The sequence below is a fragment of the Phocoena sinus genome, chromosome 6, assembly GCF_008692025.1.
Source record: "Phocoena sinus isolate mPhoSin1 chromosome 6, mPhoSin1.pri, whole genome shotgun sequence".
Classification (NCBI taxonomy): domain Eukaryota; kingdom Metazoa; phylum Chordata; class Mammalia; order Artiodactyla; family Phocoenidae; genus Phocoena; species Phocoena sinus.
The window spans coordinates 32,286,149-32,304,510 of record NC_045768.1 but is presented as its reverse complement, the minus strand read 5'-3'; the positions used below and the strand labels follow the sequence as shown (position 1 = coordinate 32,304,510).

Below are 18,362 nucleotides of genomic sequence, written 5' to 3'. Positions count from 1 at the left end.
TTAAATTAGAATCTCTGTGGATATGACCCAGACATGAGTGTTTTTTTAAAGCTCCCCAGATGATTGCAGTCAGGATTGAAAACCACTGCACTAATGGGACTTAAGCAAATTTCATTGCCTATTAAGTGGTAACAGAATCCACTCTATCTATGTCACAGGGCTATTGTGAGAATCCGATGAGACTGTGAATGCAAAAAGGTTTTATAAACTGTGGCACCTAAAAGTAAGGATTTAGGTGTTGAAAATCTTGGAAGAGCCAAGCTGCAAATGATGCTGTTATCCCTGTTGGATTGAGATAACGCCGCTATCTGTGGTTTGCATTCTAGTACTGTCCCACTGACCAGGCCGCTGCAGGCACAGATGCCGAGCATGTACAACAGTTCTACAACCTTCTAACAGCCTCCATTGACGTATCTAGAAGCTGGGCAGAAAAGATTCCCGGATTTACTGATCTCCCCAAAGAAGATCAGACATTACTTATAGAATCAGCCTTTTTGGAGCTGTTTGTTCTCAGACTTTCCATCAGGTAATTACTTTTATTTTATCTTCCTCAGTCCACTCCTTCCTTTGAAGAAGTTTGAAACCTGCTGTGTTTGTAACTAAGTCAGCAGTGAAAAGTTTGCTCAAGGTGGACATATGAAATATGACCAGGCATTAAAAAACTGAGCAGTGGGTGGAGCCCTGGGCTGGCAGCCGGGACTCCTGGGTTCTAGTCTCAGTTTTAATACAGACTTGCTCTAAGACCCTGAGCAGGTCACTTGCCTCACCAGAAATTTAGTTTCCTTCTTTGTAAAATGAGAATGTTGGATTTGGTGTTCTCTGAAGCCCCTTGTAGCTCACATTCTGTGATTCCAGGAAGATTCTCATGGTGCATAAAGTATTTCCTGGGAGCAAGTATTTGCTTTGAACATTGCATTTACCTCCCAAGTTTCTATTAAACAAGTTGCTGTTCTCATACACCAGATGGGGCACTGAAGAGTTCCCACAGCTTCTCAACCCCCAGTGTTTACTCCAAGAGAATAGCTTCTGGATCAAAAGATTTGGTTCAACTTATGACACTCAATGACACCAAACACAAAAAGGAACTGATTTTTCTAAAAGCTAGAACCTGGGATCTAAGCTTCTCTCTTAAAGTCTACATTAGCATTTTAAATTTCATCTTCCTTGCTTCCTTTTAGTTATATATTTATAGGAGATGGTACCAACATTTTACCAGTTTTATAGGAAAAATCATCACCTTTCCCCTCTTTGTCTTCCCTACCACCCCCTCCCCAGTTTCACACCGTACTACCAGAAACTCTCACTTAAAGTGCAGATTCCCATGCCTCATTCCCAGCTATTTCGGTTTGGATCTACCTTGAAGGAAGTCCAGAAATCTGCATTTTTAAGTCATGCTCCAGCGATTCTGATGCCGGTGTTCTGAGGTCTGGGTTTTAAGCCCTGAGGGTGAATCATTCACTCCTGTGCGTCCCTCTGTGGAGGGATCTGTGGGAGAGACTGAGGTGGAGTTACTACTAGACTGCCAGTGGTTAGCATAGTTACAGTCCTGTGTGTGCAGGAGCCACGCTGAGCCAGCAATGTGACTACCGTCTGTTAGGCAGGCAGCAAAGGTTTAAGTAGGTGATAAGCTCCATGAGAGCAGGCACCATAGAGGCCCTATTTACCAGGTGTTCTCCCGTGTCTGGCTAAGGAACGGCACAGGCTTTGTGCTCAGGAAATACTTCCTGAGTGAATGAACAAATAAAGCTGTTCATCCAAGAAGCACAATTAAAGAGACATTAACTTGTTAATGCAGAAGGCCAAGAGAGAGAAATATGTGGCAAGAGATTTGAAAATTAAAGGAATTTATGAGTAAGGTAAAAGGACCACCTAGAATTCAGAATTAGTTACACTTGACACTCATAGGCCTCTTATAAACCAGGCGTTGTGCATGAGCTTTCAAATCCTTTATTTCATTCAATTCCCACAACATTCTTTGGAGGTAGCAATTATAATTCCTGTTTAATAGATAAGGAAGAGGAAACTCAGAAAGATTAAAGGAGTGCCCAAGGCCCCACAGCGAAGTGGTGCTCACTAGAAGTTCCAGGGCACCTTTCATCAGAAAAGAATGGGATGACTATGGACATAATATAAACTATCTGGATGGGTTGAGAAATAACCCTCTACAGCCCCACTGTTTAAAGCAGAGAATGTAATACAAAATAAGGACTCTTTTTATTTTAGACCACTGTTAGTTTGTCATTGATTTCTGGCGCTTGCAGGAACTTGGTGTTTTTAGAGTCTGCACAATGGAATTTTAGTGTCTAGCCTCGGGCCTTATCAGTTTTTGACATTTAAGGAAATGAAAGGGAAGTTGAAGGAGCAAAGTGCGAAGGAGCACTGAAGGGAACAGTCTCGTGTTCACTGCAGAGAGTACTGGGCACTGGGCTTCACTCCCACCATCCATGAGTCCCAGGATGAGCCAGCAACTGCTTGTAGCAGTAAGAGAGCAGACACACTACCCTGAGCATCCCCAGGGCTGAGGCTCACCAGGGAAGTCAGCAGGCACCTGGTGGTGGTTGTTTATCCCAGGAGCACAGTCTTGTTCATGGAGGGCGTCTGGGCAGGTTTCACAGCACCACGCTGGGTTTTGGATGCTGCCCCAAGACTGTATGGGTGCCTGTGTGTTATGCTGTTATCCCACTGGACAGACTGAACAGACCTATTTAATGTGTCTCTGTCCCTCACCCACCACGACTTTCTCTCGTAGGTCAAACACTGCTGAAGATAAGTTTGTGTTCTGCAATGGACTTGTCCTGCATCGACTTCAGTGCCTTCGTGGATTTGGGGAGTGGCTCGACTCCATTAAAGACTTTTCCTTAAGTTTGCAGAGCCTGAACCTTGATATCCAAGCCTTAGCCTGCCTGTCAGCACTGAGCATGATCACAGGTAAGCACCACCCTGCTGTGACTTGAAGGGACTGTGTCCCCCTCTCTCTCCTTTCCTGGCTTATGGTAGATTCTGGCTTTGGCTGTCACACACACAAGAAATTAGGAAACTGATCGCCACTTTGCTGAAATCTGCTGTTTACCCTAGTTTAAAACAAGAGACAGGGATTTCCCTGGTGGCACAGTGGTTAAGAATTCACCTGCTAATGCAAGGAACATGGGTTCGAGCCCTGGTCCGGGAAGATCCCACATGCCGTGGAGCAACTAAGCCCATGCGCCACAACTACTGAACCTTGCGCTCTAGAGCCCGCGAGCCACAGCTACCGAAGCCCATGCGCCTAGAGCCTGTGCTCCGCAACAAGAGAAAGCCCGTGCACAACAATGAAGACCCAATGCAGCCAAAAATAAATTAATTAATTAATTTTAAAAAAAAACAAGAGACATACACCTGCAACTTATTGTCACAAACTTCCAGGAAAGAGGATTCCCAGTCTATTTGGTTATTGTCAACAAACCCTATATATGAAAATCTAAGTTTCCACAGGACCTCTGTGGGCAGTTGGACTCGCTGCTTCAGGGTTATTTTTACAGGGAGTTTTGAAGGAAGATTACCTTAACCAACCTGTTCCTGTGGGGCAGAGGGACGAGTCTTCCCCTTTCCCCAGTCCTTGGCTAGTAACCCAGAGTAAAACCAAAGAACTGCACACACATAAAATACACCTTTATTTATTTACAGCTTTATTTAGCAACTTTGATTGGCAGAGGACTGAGGAAAATGGATATTCATATAAAGCAAAAATGGTTTAACTCAACGATTTTGAAGGGTTAAAAGCAGAAGCCTAAAATATATTCAACTTCTTTGTTATGCCGTTCTCCCCCTACGTGTCTCTCCCTCTCTATCCTTTGGGAGATAAAGGATTCCAAGGCAGAATGAGAGAGAAAGAGAAAGGCACATTGGGTAAGAGAGGGGATACCATCTCCCTGTGGCTGCTGGAGGCCACAGGCCCCAGCTCCCCTTTGCCCCTTTACACTTTCAGAGTTTCCTGTTCGATCTCATCCTTCTTGATCAAACAGGGGCCTGGTGAGACAGTGACAGTAGATGGAGGCTCCAGAAGAGGCTAGCCAGACCAGGGGTGCACCTCCCATCCTTTTCGTCAGACCCAAGTACGGGCTAGGCCGTTGGACTGAGGATTAAATTTCAGATTCGCGCTACACTCTTGGCCATGGAAAGCATGTTTTTCAGGCAGGTGATGAGTTTCACAGAGGACCAGATGCATCCTGTGGCACCGATGGGCCCTTCTTTCTGATGCATTGTCTATATGCACCTTCTTGGGACATCTCTTAGCTAAAGTGAGATGTGTCTGAGTACCTTAAGAGGCTAAGCTGGTTCATCATTTAATGGTTTACGTGAAGCTCAAGAAGAGTAAAAGCATGTGCCATGGGAGGAGTAGGACACTAGCATGTTCCCTTAGTATTCCAAGTGGAACCTGACTCCTCCTGGTCTTTGATCCTAGATGAGAAACTCCCTTCTTTTGTGAGGGTTCCAGAGACTTCCAAGGGAGCCATTAACAAAACAAAAAGAAACTCTGTCTCCAAGAGTATGGATTTGATTAAGGGGGCTTTCAAATGGCAACGCAAGGGAGCACCTAAAGAAAATAAACCCATTTAAGGCACAGACATATTTCTCCAGCAGTACTGAAATGAAATTGGCTCAAAGGCTACCTTTCAACTAAAGCTCTTCAGTTCAATTTTAAAACCATTCACCTCTTCCTAGGACAGTTAAACCTTCAAAACTAGAAAGTATGAAATTTAGTTAATTTAGAAAGACAGACACAAAAAGTAGAGCCAGCCTTTGCTTTCCGTGAATAAAGCCAGCACATTGCCATGTCTCTATGGAAATGGGTTTTGAGTCTAGTATATCAACAAGTGTCCCCTGATCTAGGTACTCTGCTGCAAGTCAGTGGGTTTTCAGAGATGATAACACACATCCCTAGAGGAGATAGAATATGCAAAAGAATCCATGTGATACAAGGTGCTGAGTGCTATGGTGGGGATGTGAGAGTGGGTACAAAGTGCTGAGAGACCCATGGTAGGGGGTGGTCTTCTCAAAAGAGGTAACATAAAAGAGTCTAAAAAAAGAGTGGATATATGTATATGTATAACTGATTTGCTTTGCTCTACACCTGAAACTAACACAACACTGTAAATCAACTATACTCCAATAAAAATTTTTTAAAAAGAAGTAAATATGTCCAAACCAGGGGGAAAAAAAAGAGGTAATGTGAGCTGGTCTTGATAAAAGCTTACGATGTTTCCAGGCTAAAATGGAAGGAGTGAGAATTCTAGGCATAAATAAAAATGTGCTAAAGCCATTGAAAATATGGCTGTCATACGTTTCAGGAAGGAAATGTGTAAAAAAATAGAGTGATGGGAAATGAGACTGGTGTGATAGGTTAGGGTGGGGCAGGGCATGAAGAAGCTTTTACACTTAGGTGAGAAGATTGGGGGTTATCTTGAGAGCAGTGGGGGATCCACAGAGATGAGCGTCATGACCAGGCTTGCATTTTAGAGAGGTCTACCCTGATGGCTGGTTTTGAGCACAGATTTTAGCAGGAAAGAGACTAAGAGGGAAAAGGGCAGTCCAGGTGTGAGAGTTGTGGTTTAAGAGGAGGGCCCGAGGCCTACATCTTTTTCTGTTTTACCCTTTAAGTAGAAATTAATAGACAACAGTGAGGTCACAGTATGCAGGTGCCAGGCAATCCCAACCTGGAGAGATGGGCAGTTCAGTGCACGGAATACAAACTAGGAATTAGGAGAAGGTGGTTGCTAGTCTTGTCTCTGCCTCCAGTTTACTGTGTGTCCGGCAGTTACAGCTGCTCATCCACTGCCTATCTATGTAGAGGCATGCTCAGGGAGGAAGCAGTTTGGCATGGCAGAAATTGCAAGGATTTTGGAGACCACCATCCCCAGGTTAGAATCTGGGATCACGTATTTAATAAGTACGTACTATTGAGAAATGCATTTCTCTGAACTTCAGTTTCCCCATCTGTAAAATGGGGGAAATAATATCTATTGCCTCAGGTGGCAGTAAGGATTACAGAAAATTAGGTTTGTGATGTAGCTAAACTGGATTCAGAATAAGCACTCTTATCCACTCACGTTCCATCCTGGAGGGATGGTAACAGGGACTCCCTCAAATGAGGCACACGCCTGCCCCTTCTGCAAACCCTAGGTGGTCCAAAATCAGACTCAGTGTCATGAGGAATCAGGTGGTGGCCTTAGAAGCAGTGTGTTTGGTGAATGCTTGAGAGAGGCTCAAAGAAGGACAGCGATATTAAAGGAATTCAGCTGCAGTTACTGGGCACTTACAATGGGCCCGATCCTTGATGGGCTGTATCCAGATCCTGTGCTCAGTCCTGCAGCCTGTGCAGAGCCGGGTGTTACAGGTGTTGTGGTTATAACACACACGAAAAAGAAGCCCTCTTCTCTCATTTCTGGATCTCACAGAACTCTCTTTGTGATTTGCTGGTTCGGAGGGGGTTTGAAATGTGTGAAAGCATCAGGAAATGGCAGAAAAGGCAATGCCTGAGCAACAGCAGTGCACATTGTTGTAGATATTAATTTTCATTTGAATATGGGCTACCCTGAAATCTTGACTTCTAAATAAGCTCCATTGACCATAAAGGGTGCTTGTCGAATATCAGTTGGGCTATTGACAGAAGAAAATTCATCCCAAAATCTTCTGCTCCAAACCACACAGAACTCATGAAAAGGAAATGGGGTCTTAGACATTTAACCAGTCTTGCTTTCTAGGAAAGTTATGAGAATCTGGACAATATTGGTAGTTTGTACAAACATGACTTTGTTTCCTAATTCTTTTTTTTCCTCTTCCTCCACCTCTCTATATGTGCCCTGGTGAAAAACTAGGTGGTGAGGTGGGGCAGGAAATGGTTTCTTTCAGATCACTCTCCTTTCACACAGTGAAAGGGAATTCCCCACAGTTGTGGTTGTCAAATGTTTTTAGGCCCCCAGTTCATCTACCCTTTTCTAGTGACATATTCCTGACATAGGAGTAATGGAAATGCTTTGCTTCTGATGGAATATCCATGAGGTGGTATCTAGTTGCAGTTAATTATGTATAACAAGTAAGAAACCCCCCAAATAGAAAGTTAGTGTGGAATTACTATTTTATCAGTATCCATTCACTGAGTAAATACTGAAGACCTACTATATGTGGGGCATGGTGGCAGTCCCTAGGGATGCAAAGATGAGTCATGTGTGAATTCTGCTGTCAGAAAGTGTATGGTCTACTAGGAAGTCATATATGATGATGATGTAGTAAACTCAGTGTGTGGTGGTGAGTGCTCAGGTCCTTAAAAGTGCAGGGGAAGTTCAGACTACTGCTAGCACTTTGCAGGTGAAGGAAAGTGGAGGTGCTGGTCATGAATAGCTTCCCAAGGAGGCGGTATCAAGAAATGAGACCATTTAGAGGAAGGACATTCCAGACGGAGGAAACAGCATAGCAAGGGCATGGCAGTGGAACACTTCAACACATTTTGGGGAAAAGCAAGTAGGGTGGAGTTGCATTATGTATCTTTTAAATCCTATATATAATCTCAGTAGAAAGAACAGAAAAATTAAAAGAGTACAAGTTATTACATTTGATGATTCTATGTCTTTGAATGAGCGTGAGAGAGAAGACATGAATCCACTGTGGGCCGTGGTCTCTTTGCTTCTGGTGGTGAGAGCTAAGAGTGTGTCCTGCACTTTGGGGAAATGTAAAGAATTTTCAGGAGAAAATATTGATTCTATGTAATATTTACCTTATGGCCTAGAATTATGACCTAACCTCAGAGTAAAATGCATTTTCCATATAGTAAAAAGGGAAATAAGATTGGAAAGGCAATTTTGGACCAGATGGTGGAGGGAACTTGAGTGCCCAAATGCCATTTTGCAAAACACTACACTAAAAGAATGTTCCCCGTGGCTTTCTTTCCCTATTCATGTCTTCCGTCAGGTAGAAAATGCTCTTTTCTTTCTGTAGTCTTTTTCTTTGTCTTATTGGAACATGAATTCTGAGACTGAGGAGGAGGCAGAAAGCAATGAAACAGTGACATGGCAGAACCTGGCAGGTGGCTGATCCTGCCACACCCTCTACCACCTGTCTTCCCAGAGCTCCACTGTTCTCTCTAAATGGTTACCTGGTTACTCTGTTTTTATATCACATATAGCCATCGGCTACATTGCAAGGAAAACTAAGTGTAAAACTTGGCAGGGCCATACTGTTTTTTTTAAAAGGTAGTGGAGAAAGGTTATCATGAGGTTTGGAGATTGGAGAGCTGAGTTCAAGTCTTCACCCTGCTTACTTCCTAGCTCTGCAAGTTTGGGCAAGTTCCTTACCCTCTCTGAATCTCAGTTTTGTCCTTTTTCACAGGGATAATAATGTCTACTTGTAGGTTTCTTGTAAAGATTGAATGAGCTAATGTATACTTTGCAGAAAAAAATATTAGACAAACCTTTATTATTATTATCCTAAATGGTAGGAGTTTTACTTCCAGGAAGAGCTAGCTGTTCTAAGAATCCATAAAAATGTTGATGCATCCCTACAATTGTTTATGCACATCACATTAAGCAATTTCTTTGTGTCTTTCTTTTCCAGCTAGACCCAGGGTTTCTTAAGGGCAGGGAGAGTCTTATTCATCTTTAAAATTACTTTAGCATTGAAAGGTGTCTGGCACAAAGCAAATATTGGTTGAATGAATGGGTTAATTGTGAATAGCAGAAAGTTTCCCGAATTAGGAAAATCTGAATTATTTATTTTTAGCTCACCACTTTGTTAGTAGAAAATAGTTAGAATTCCTGAGAACTACCTTATTTCAATTCAAATTGACTCAGTAATATTTATTGAGCATCTTCTATGTGCCAGGCATAAAATCCCTTACCCTCCAAGAGTTTGTGGTCTCCCTGGGGAGACGGACACCTGCTCTAATAGATCAAAGACAGACAGACAGACTGAAAAGCACTATTACAGCCTGAGCACAGGTTGCTGACCGACTTGTGGTTTCCTGATCAGCGTGGGCTCAGTGTCTCTGGGACTGCCTGTCAGTAAAGGATGTTATTATGACATGAGAAGTAGCAGTGAGATGACTTCCCAGAGAAAGAAGTAGAGCTCCGAGCAGGAAGTTCTGTTTGTTAGTTGGTGTTTGAGTTACACACACATCTCTCCCCAGTTGCTCTCCTCTCCTTCTCCTTTGGCTGGACCTGTATTATTGCTGTTGCTGGGTTGGCCTGTGTGGAGACCTGCTCAAAATCAAAAGTTGCTTTTCCTTATTGAGGCTCCTGATGGTATCATCACCCCTTTCCTCATCCCCTGATCCTTGCCGTGAGGAAGAGGATTTGGCATTTCTTGTGTGGGTCTAAGAGGCAGATCTGGAAACTGTAGGAAGGCAAAATTTAGCTCAACATAAGAAAAACTTTCTAAAAGACAGAACTATTTGAAATTGGAATAAGCAACCATGGACAGTGAGTTCCTGCCTTGGGGAGTGAGGTTTACAAAACAGAGACTAAATGAACGCTAGTTGTAGACTGGGTCAAACATCTTATGGGGACTGGGGTTGACTATAACAGACCTTCTCCAGCTTTCACGTGCATGCAAATCACTGGACATCTTGTTAAATTGAGGGTTCTGATTAGGTAGGTCTCTGCAAGGCCTGAGATTCTAACAAGCTCCCAGGTGATGTTGGTGCTGCTGATCTAGGGACCACACTTGGGTAGCAAAGACAAGGGAACCTACTGGTAATTAGGATTCCATGAAATTAACAATAACTACCATTTTATAATACTCAGTGCGAGGCACTGTGCCAAGACCTCTGCCTGTGTTATCTGTCTAATGTTCTTTAGTAAGTAGATTTGGAAGGACCTGAGGTGGGTTACAGCAGAGATGGGAAGCAGAGAGACCAGTCAAAAGCTATTAAAACAATATAGGTAACAGATATTGAAAACCTGGTCCAGAGGCAGTGAGACTGAGAGAAGATAGGTGCAAGGAACATTGCAGAGATAATAATCAAAGTTCTTGCAGTGGATTAAATATGAGCCGGGGAGAAAAATTGTTAGAGATGATTGTGAGAGTGACGGGGAGGATTGTGGAATCATTAATACGCCAACTCAGAAGTGGCTGATTTGAAGGAAAGTTGAAGGGAAAGTTGAGCTGGGGACGTGGAAGATACTTGCTAATATTTATTAAGTACTTACTGTATGCCAGGCATTGTTCCAAATACTTCACATGTCCTAATTCATCTAATTCTCACAACAACTCATGAGGCAGGTACCATTATTAGCTCTATTTTATGAATGTGGAAACAGACCCAAAGTCACCCAGCTGATAAGTGATAGAGCAAGGCTTTACATCCAGGAAATCTGGTTCCAAAGCTTCTGATGTGGTAGGTTTTAGAGTTTGTTAAGTTCTTTCCTGTTGTTAGCTTCTTAATAACTCCCAACTTGTATATTTATTCTGAGCAACCCACCTGTTTAGTATTCATTTAATATAGTTTACAGGTCCCTCCATTAACATATTCACTTAACAGATATTTATTGGGTATCTCCTATGTAGTAGGTTTGGTGCTGGAGATACAACGATGAGCAAGTACAGTCTATGCCCCCATAGAGCTTACATTTAATGGAGGAGGAGGCAATTGTTGCAAAAATATCTGATTTCAACCTGATATCATTCAAAGGGAAAAAATAGAGAAAATGCCATAGGAGAACATGATCTAGACTGGGAGTAAAAAGGGAAGCTTCCCTGAAGAATTATTTGATCTGCAATCTAAAGGATGAATAGATGTTAACTAGGTGAAGAGGGAAGAACATGAACACAAACCTAAATAGCTTTATTATTTCATTCAATCAGTCCCTCCCCCTCTCTCTCCATCTCTCTCTCCCTGTTTCCTCCCTTCTCCCTCCCTTCCTCCCATCTCTCCTCCTCCCCCCTGCCTGCCTTCCTCTCTCTCCTAGCAGAGATGTCTATGGCCTGGATAGCCAGAATGAACAGGAACCCAGCAGTGTCTTTAGATACTAACACCACACAGGTTAGGAGTGCGGTCTGTTGTCTGTCTGCTTTGTTCACTGCTCTAACCCCAGTGGCTGTAACATTGCTTGGCACAGAATACATACTCATATATTTGTGGAAAGAAGCAATTAGTTAATTAGCTAATTAGGTACATGGAAAGTAGGAGAGAGTTACAGGGAGGCTGAGTTAATCTCAGGAAGAGGAGGAACATTCTAACAGTGTTCAAGGCAACCAGGTACAATAGAAATATCTCTGGACTTGGTGTGAAGGAAATTAGCCACTTGTTCATTTTGACCAATGGGCAAATCACTTAACTCTCTGTGCTTTAGCCTTCTTACTCATTAAATAAAGATCATCTTTGTCCTGCCTAATTCACAGAGTTATTGTGAGGGTGCAGTAAAATAATCTAAGTAAAAATGTAATGTAAAGTGCTATTAAATATATTTTTATTATCAGGGTGTAATAGTGAACTGCCAGTCCAGCTGGTGCCAGGTACTGTCTTTGTGGTATCTCATAGTGGGAATTCTTGTCTTAGGAGAAAGTTTGAACTGAATAACTCAAATTCTTTCCAATTCATGTATTCTACGGTTATGACATATAAATCCATTATGTAACCATTTCTATAAGTTGTATTTTAAAGTTTTGAATACATAAAGCTGAGTTAAAATACTGAAGTATTGGGTAAAAATGTTGTAGATCAAAATGCAGAAAATACTGAGAAGTTTGTTTTATTTAGTGGTGGACAAAGATCTTAAGCTGAAATCTGTATATAATTCTCTAGGGAGGGGGAAAATCCGAATGTCTGATTTCCCCTAGAATTTATGAACTCTCTGTATGTCAGCTCTGCAGCCATGTTTACCAAGCTGCAAGATGAAAGGGGGTCCCTTAAACTAAAATGCCAGTGATTGGGGTTTTAAGGAATTTCAAATTACTCGGAAGGTCCCAGACACTTAGTGACTCTCAAGAGATTTGAAAATCTTGCTGACTGCTGGCAGTAGTTTGCCTGGAGACTGAATTTTATCTCAGCCCTTTTGAAAGAGTAAAGAAGCCACAAATCCAGTAGCTGTTCAAAACAACAAAGAAGGTGCCCTTGGCTTCTAATGGGAGTGTCTCTGAATTCCTCAAGGAATTCCAGGCCTAGGCTTGATCCAGCTGGCAGGAGGTATCGATCTCCACTTGAATTCACTGAATAAATAATTGGTTGCCATAGTTATTGAGCAGTCACAACTGGTTGGAGAGCAGGGAAAACTCCGAGGCACCTTCTGTGAGTTTGGCCATGAGAAAGTCTGGTTACAAGGTTCCATAATCAACCCCCTCCTGAAATCCAGCCCACACATTGCTCAGTTTCTTTATCCTGATAATGAATATGGGGTCTTGAATATAGTGCAAGGCATGAGGCACAGAAAGGAAGGGAAAGCTTAAATCAATGGATCGGTATTTTATTCTGGGAAAAGCATCTCTCCCTGCATTATGAACCTAATTTGATATATTTCAGTATTTAATAGAATTTGCTATCAGCAAGATGACTGTTTGATCGTGTTACAGCAACTAGAGGGGTTCTCAGAGGACCAAATCCCAGTTTGTTCTATTTTAACATTGTTTATTATACCAATAGCATTAACCTGGATATTTAAAAGAAAGGAAAAGAGTTATCTGACAATCTCATGAATATTTTCACTTTTCTGTTTCCTTTCATCCTTCTCTATATGCAGAAATACTTTTTACATGGATGGAATCACAGCTTAGATACCATTTTATATTCTAATCTTTATTTAATGTGATATTATATATTTTGCCATGTCGCTTCACAACCTTCATATTTGTCCTTTTTGATGTCTACAGAATCTTCTATTATGAGAACATACCATTTTTCACTTAACAGTTCCCCTATTCTTCTTCCCTTTATCTTTTTCCACTTTTTAAAATAGGTAATGCTACCCCAAATGTCTTCATGCATATAGTCTTATTCTTCTGTTCAGTGTTTTCTTCAGATAAATTCCCAAGAATGGGATTACTTGGTGAGAGGCTACGAACATTTTATAGCTCTTGAAATTTACTGCCAAATTTGCAGCCAGCTTTTTTGCTTTTGGGGGAAAATAAAACTTTAGGCAGAGCACCATTGCAGTTGAAGTTCACTCTTGAGTGCTTCTTCTGAGACTAAAACAAGGGGACTATGTATTTAGTAAACATAAACCATAGAGGACAGCTTTGCACCTGGACTGATTAGTTAATAGCTTCCTAGGGGAAAGCAAAATCCTGCACTGCAAAGCTTGGGAGTCAGGGGACTTTATCTCCTTTGTTTGACCCTGCAGCTGCCAGCCATTTGCCATGTGTCAGGTATTGTCTTAGGGGCTGACTGTGCCATGCATGTAGCACTCTACAGTTGGCAGAACACTTTTATGTAGCATCTTCTTAGCTGAACCTCACAATAAACCATGGAGGCGAGCTTTATTATAATCATACTTTTTCTTTCAATTCATTCTGTAATATTTAAGAAACACAGAAAAGAATGAAGAAGACTACAACAAAGACTTGTGTATCTACCACCCTTTAATCCCCATTTTCCTAGGAGGATGTTGAGCCTTAGAGCAATTAGGTCACATGATTAGTAAGTAACAGAACCAAAAATGGAACCCAGGTCTGTCTGACTCCAAGTTCAGTCACCTTTTCTCTATATTATGTTGCATTGAGATGAGAGACCTGTAAGTTACAGCCCACTGAGATGCTGCTGGCAATTTTCATGGTTGTACTTTATTTTTTTTTTTATTTTTATTTTTTTAACATCTTTATTGGGGTATAATTGCTTTACAATGGTGTGTTAGTTTCTGCTTTATAACAAAGTGAATCAGCTATACATATACATATGCTCCCATGTGTCTTCCCTCTTGCGTCTCCCTCCCTCCCACTCTCCCCATCCCACCCCTCCAGGCTGTCCCAAAGCCCCGAGCTAAAATCCCTGTGCCTTGCGGCTGCTTCCCCCTAGCTATCTACCTTACTACGTTTGTTAGTGTGTATATGTCCATGACTCTCTCTCGCCCTGTCAAAACTCACCCTTCCCCCTCCCCATATCCTCAAGTCCGTTCTCCAGTAGGTCTGTGCCTCTATTCCTGTCTTATCCCTAGGTTCTTCATGACATTTTTTTCCCTTAAATTCCATATATATGTGTTAGCATACGGTATTTGTCTTTTTCTTTCTGACTTACTTCACTCTGTATGACAGACTCTAGGTCTATCCATCTCATTACAAATAGCTCAATTTCATTTCTTTTTAAGGCTGAGTAATATTCCATTGTGTATATGTGCCACATCTTCTTTATCCATTCGTCCAATGATGGGCGCTTAGGTTCTTTCCATCTCCGGGCTATTGTAAATAGAGCTGCAATGAACATTTTGGTACATGACTCTTTTTGAATTTTGGTTTTCTCAGGGTATATGCCCAGTAGTGGGATTGCTGGGTCATATGGTAATTCTATTTGTAGTTTTTTAAGGAACCTCCATACTGTTCTCCATAGTGGCTGAACCAATTCACATTCCCACCAGCAGTGCAAGAGTGTCCCCTTTTCTCCACACCCTCTCCAGCATTTATTGTTTCTAGATTTTTTGATGATGGCCATTCTGATTGGTATGAGATGATATCTCATTGTAGTTTTGATTTGCATTTCTCTAATGATTAATGATGTTGAGCATTCTTTCATGTGTTTGTTGGCATTCTTTATATCTTCTTTGGAGAAATGTCTGTTTAGGTCTTCTGCCCATTTTTGGATGGGGTTGTTTGTTTTTTTGTTATTGAGCTGCATGAGCTGCTTGTAAATTTTGGAGATTAATCCTTTGTCAGTTGCTTCATTTGCAAATGTTTTCTCCCATTCTGAGGGTTGTCTTTTGGTCTTGATTATGGTTTCCTTTGCTGTGCAAAAGCTTTGAAGTTTCATTAGGTCCCATTTGTTTATTTTTGTTTTTATTTCCATTACTCTAGGAGGTGGGTCAGAAAGGATCTTGCTGTGATTTATGTCATAGAGTGTTCTTCCTATGTTTTCCTCTAAGAGTTTGATAGTTTCTGGCCTTACATTTAGGTCTTTAATCCATTTTGAGCTTATTTTTGTGTATGGTGTTAGGGAGTGATCTAATCTCATACTTTTACATGTACCTGTCCAGTTTTCCCAGCACCATTTATTGAAGAGGCTGTCCTTTCTCCACTGTACATTCCTGCCTCCTTTATCAAAGATAAGGTGTCCATATGTGCGTGGGTTTATCTCTGGGCTTTCTATCCTGTTCCACTGATCTATCTTTCTGTTTTTGTGCCAGTACCATACTGTCTTGATTACTGTTGCTTTGTAGTATAGTCTGAAGTCAGGGAGCCTGATTCCTCCAGCTCCTTTTTTCGTTCTCAAGATTGCTTTGGCTATTCGGGGTCTTTTGTGTTTCCATACAAATTGCGAAATTTTTTGTTCTAGTTCTGTGAAAAATGCCAGTGGTAGTTTGATAGGGATTGCATTGAATCTGTAGATTGCTTTGGGTAGTAGAGTCATTTTCACAATGTTGATTCTTCCCATCCGAGAACATGGTATATCTCTCCATCTATTTGTATCATCTTTAATTTCTTTCATCAGTGTCTTATAATTTTCTGCATACAGGTCTTTCGTCTCCTTAGGTAGGTTTATTCCTAGATATTTTATTCTTTTTGTTGCAATGGTAAATGGGAGTGTTTTCTTGATTTCACTTTCAGATTTTTCATCATTAGTATATAGGAATGCCAGAGATTTCTGTGCATTAATTTTGTATCCTGCTACTTTACCGGTTGTACTTTAATATAATTACAAATATATACAAATGTGCATCAGAGCTGGAAGGGACCTTAGAGGTCATTAAATCCAATCTCTTCCTTTTCATAGGGGCTCTAGAGAGGAAGGAGCTCCCCAAGTCATACACAACTAGCCAAGCTGGGGAAGAATGCAGATCTCCTGGTTCCTGGGCCTCCTTTTATTTAGGGCAAGAGAAAAAAAAAGTGTCTAGATAGTTGCTTCATTCTTGCGATGATTTTGGGAATTAACTTTTCTAACAAATATATTCCCAACTAAAAAAAAAATTAATGTAGGAAAAATTAAAAACTAGTACTTGATTTCCCATTGGATGGAGATCTTCCATCTCTCAAGAATTATTATTTTACATGTAAATATACCAAGAGATGAAAACTTTGACTAAGATAACAGGGGCCAAGCTCTTCGCTCTTTCTCTTCTCTCAGAAAGAGACTCTGATATCTACATGCTGAGGGAGAGCAAATTGATTTGTACTGGATGTCATGCTCCTTTCTGTTTGCAAGGAGATGCAACATTGCTCTGGAGCAAGAGGACAGAGTCTGCCTCAGAAGACTGGGTTCAAATCCCAGCTTTTAGCAGCTGTGTGACTTTGGGAAAACCATTTAACCTTATTTACAAAATAAGAGATCATAATATTTAACATGGGGATTATTTATATATTATTTTATAAAATATAAGATACTGGTGTTCATGTCTTGCCACATTATAAAATGCTTGCACCACCTCCTCTCGGCCTCCTCTCTTCTCTTTGACTTTTCCGTCTCCACAGCAGAGGAACGTGTGTTTTGTACCAGGTATAGGTCAGGTGTAGGTGTGTGCCAGGTGTAGGTCAATAGGAGTATGGGGCTGGGAGAACAAGGGAAAGAAAATCTGGATTCTTCTCCAGCTGGTTAGCATGAAAATACAAGAATGCGCTTTGTATCAGGTCTTGCAGGGCAGCCTTTGCATTAACAAATGGAAATTACAGCCACACTTACCAACCCAGTGTGTCAAGATGGGAACATTTTTTCATTTGCCTGGATGTGTTTCCATGTCACTCTGAAAAAGAGTTGCTTCCTGATGGGGCTTTTGTAAGACCTCAGTCAGATAATGTGTGCAAAATAGTAACCACCCTGTTACTCACTCAATGTGGCTCTGTGACGGGAACTGTGTACTTCATCTGCATTATACGCCCAAGCTGATCCTCCCAGAAACCCTGAATTGGGTATGATTATTATCTTCATTTTATAAGGAAACTGGGGCTCAGAAGTTAAGAGACTTACTCAAGGGGACACAGTGAGTAAGTGACAGGACTGGGATTCAATCCCTGTTGTTGTTTAATACCAAAGGCCATGAACTACCTCTAAGAGAGAGGGCACTTTGACTGTAAAATGCCATCCCAACTGGCAGAACAGGACACAGGCCTCCATTAGGGATTCAGGGTTTGTTTGTTTGGGTTTTTTTTTAATTTATTTTTGGCTGTGTTGGGTCTTTGTTGCTGCACGCGGGCTTTCTCTCGTTGTGTTGAGCAGGGGCTACTCTTCGTTGTGGTGTGCGGGCTTCTCATTGCGGTGGCTTCTCTTGTTGCGGAGCACAGGCTCTAGGTGCGCGGGCTTCAGTAGTTGTGGCACACGGGCTCAGTAGTTGTGGCTCACAGGCTTAGTTACTCCACGGCATGTGGGATCTTCCCGGACCAGGGCTCGAACCTGTGTCCCCGGAATTGGCAGGCAGATTCTTAACCACTGCGCCACCAGGGAAGTCCAGGGATTCTGGGTTTTTTAAGATGTAACTGCCTCCTAAATTTTTCTATCCTTTTCTAACCCTCTGCAGAACGACATGGGTTAAAAGAACCAAAGAGAGTGGAGGAGCTATGCAACAAGATCACAAGCAGCTTAAAAGAGCATCAGAGTAAGGGACAAGCTTTGGAGCCCACTGAGCCCAAGGTCCTACGTGCCCTGGTAGAACTGCGGAAGATCTGCACCCTGGGCCTCCAGCGCATCTTCTACCTGAAGTTGGAAGACTTGGTGTCTCCACCTTCCATCATCGACAAGCTCTTCCTGGATACCCTGCCTTTCTGAACAGGAGCAGCCTGAGCGGGGAGCTGCCTCATCCGCTAGCAGCCGCTTGCTAAGCAGCGGAGGGATGGGTCTGGACACCTACCATTTTCTGTCCTTCCTTAAGAGAAAAAGCAAGCTCCTGTAGAAATGAAAGACTTTTTTTTTTTTTTTTTTTCTGGCACTTTTCCTTACAACTGAAAGCCAGAAAGCTTACAGAGTATTGTGTTGGGGTTGTGTTTTATATTTAGGCTTTGGGGTTGGGGTGTGGTGGGGTATAGTTCATGAGGGTTTTCTAAGAAATTGCTAACAAAGCACTTTTGGACAATGCTATCCCAGCAGGAAAAAAAAATAATAACTGTTTTAAAACTCTTTCTGGGGAATACAATTATAGTTGGTTTGTATTTAAAAACAAGAACAACCAAGGGTTGTTTGCCAGGGTAGGATGTGTCTTGAGATTGATCCCTTTAGAGTACACTTCTTATATCAAGGGTACGTATGTGGTGCAAACAAAGCAGAAATT

At 41.8% G+C, this 18,362-nt stretch overlaps 1 protein-coding gene across 1 annotated transcript in view; it reads left to right on the top strand.

Moving 5' to 3' along the window:
* The window catches only part of NR4A3 (nuclear receptor subfamily 4 group A member 3), a 38,808-nt gene extending 20,734 nt beyond the window's left edge, over window positions 1-18,074 (top strand). The window contains exons 6-8 of the mRNA XM_032636436.1: window positions 327-526; window positions 2,750-2,928; window positions 17,616-18,074. Coding sequence (XP_032492327.1) covers window positions 327-526; window positions 2,750-2,928; window positions 17,616-17,863 — 627 coding nt within the window. The 3' untranslated portion in view covers window positions 17,864-18,074. The remainder of the gene's footprint in view (window positions 1-326; window positions 527-2,749; window positions 2,929-17,615) is intronic.
* The last annotated feature ends 288 nt before the right edge of the window (window positions 18,075-18,362 follow it).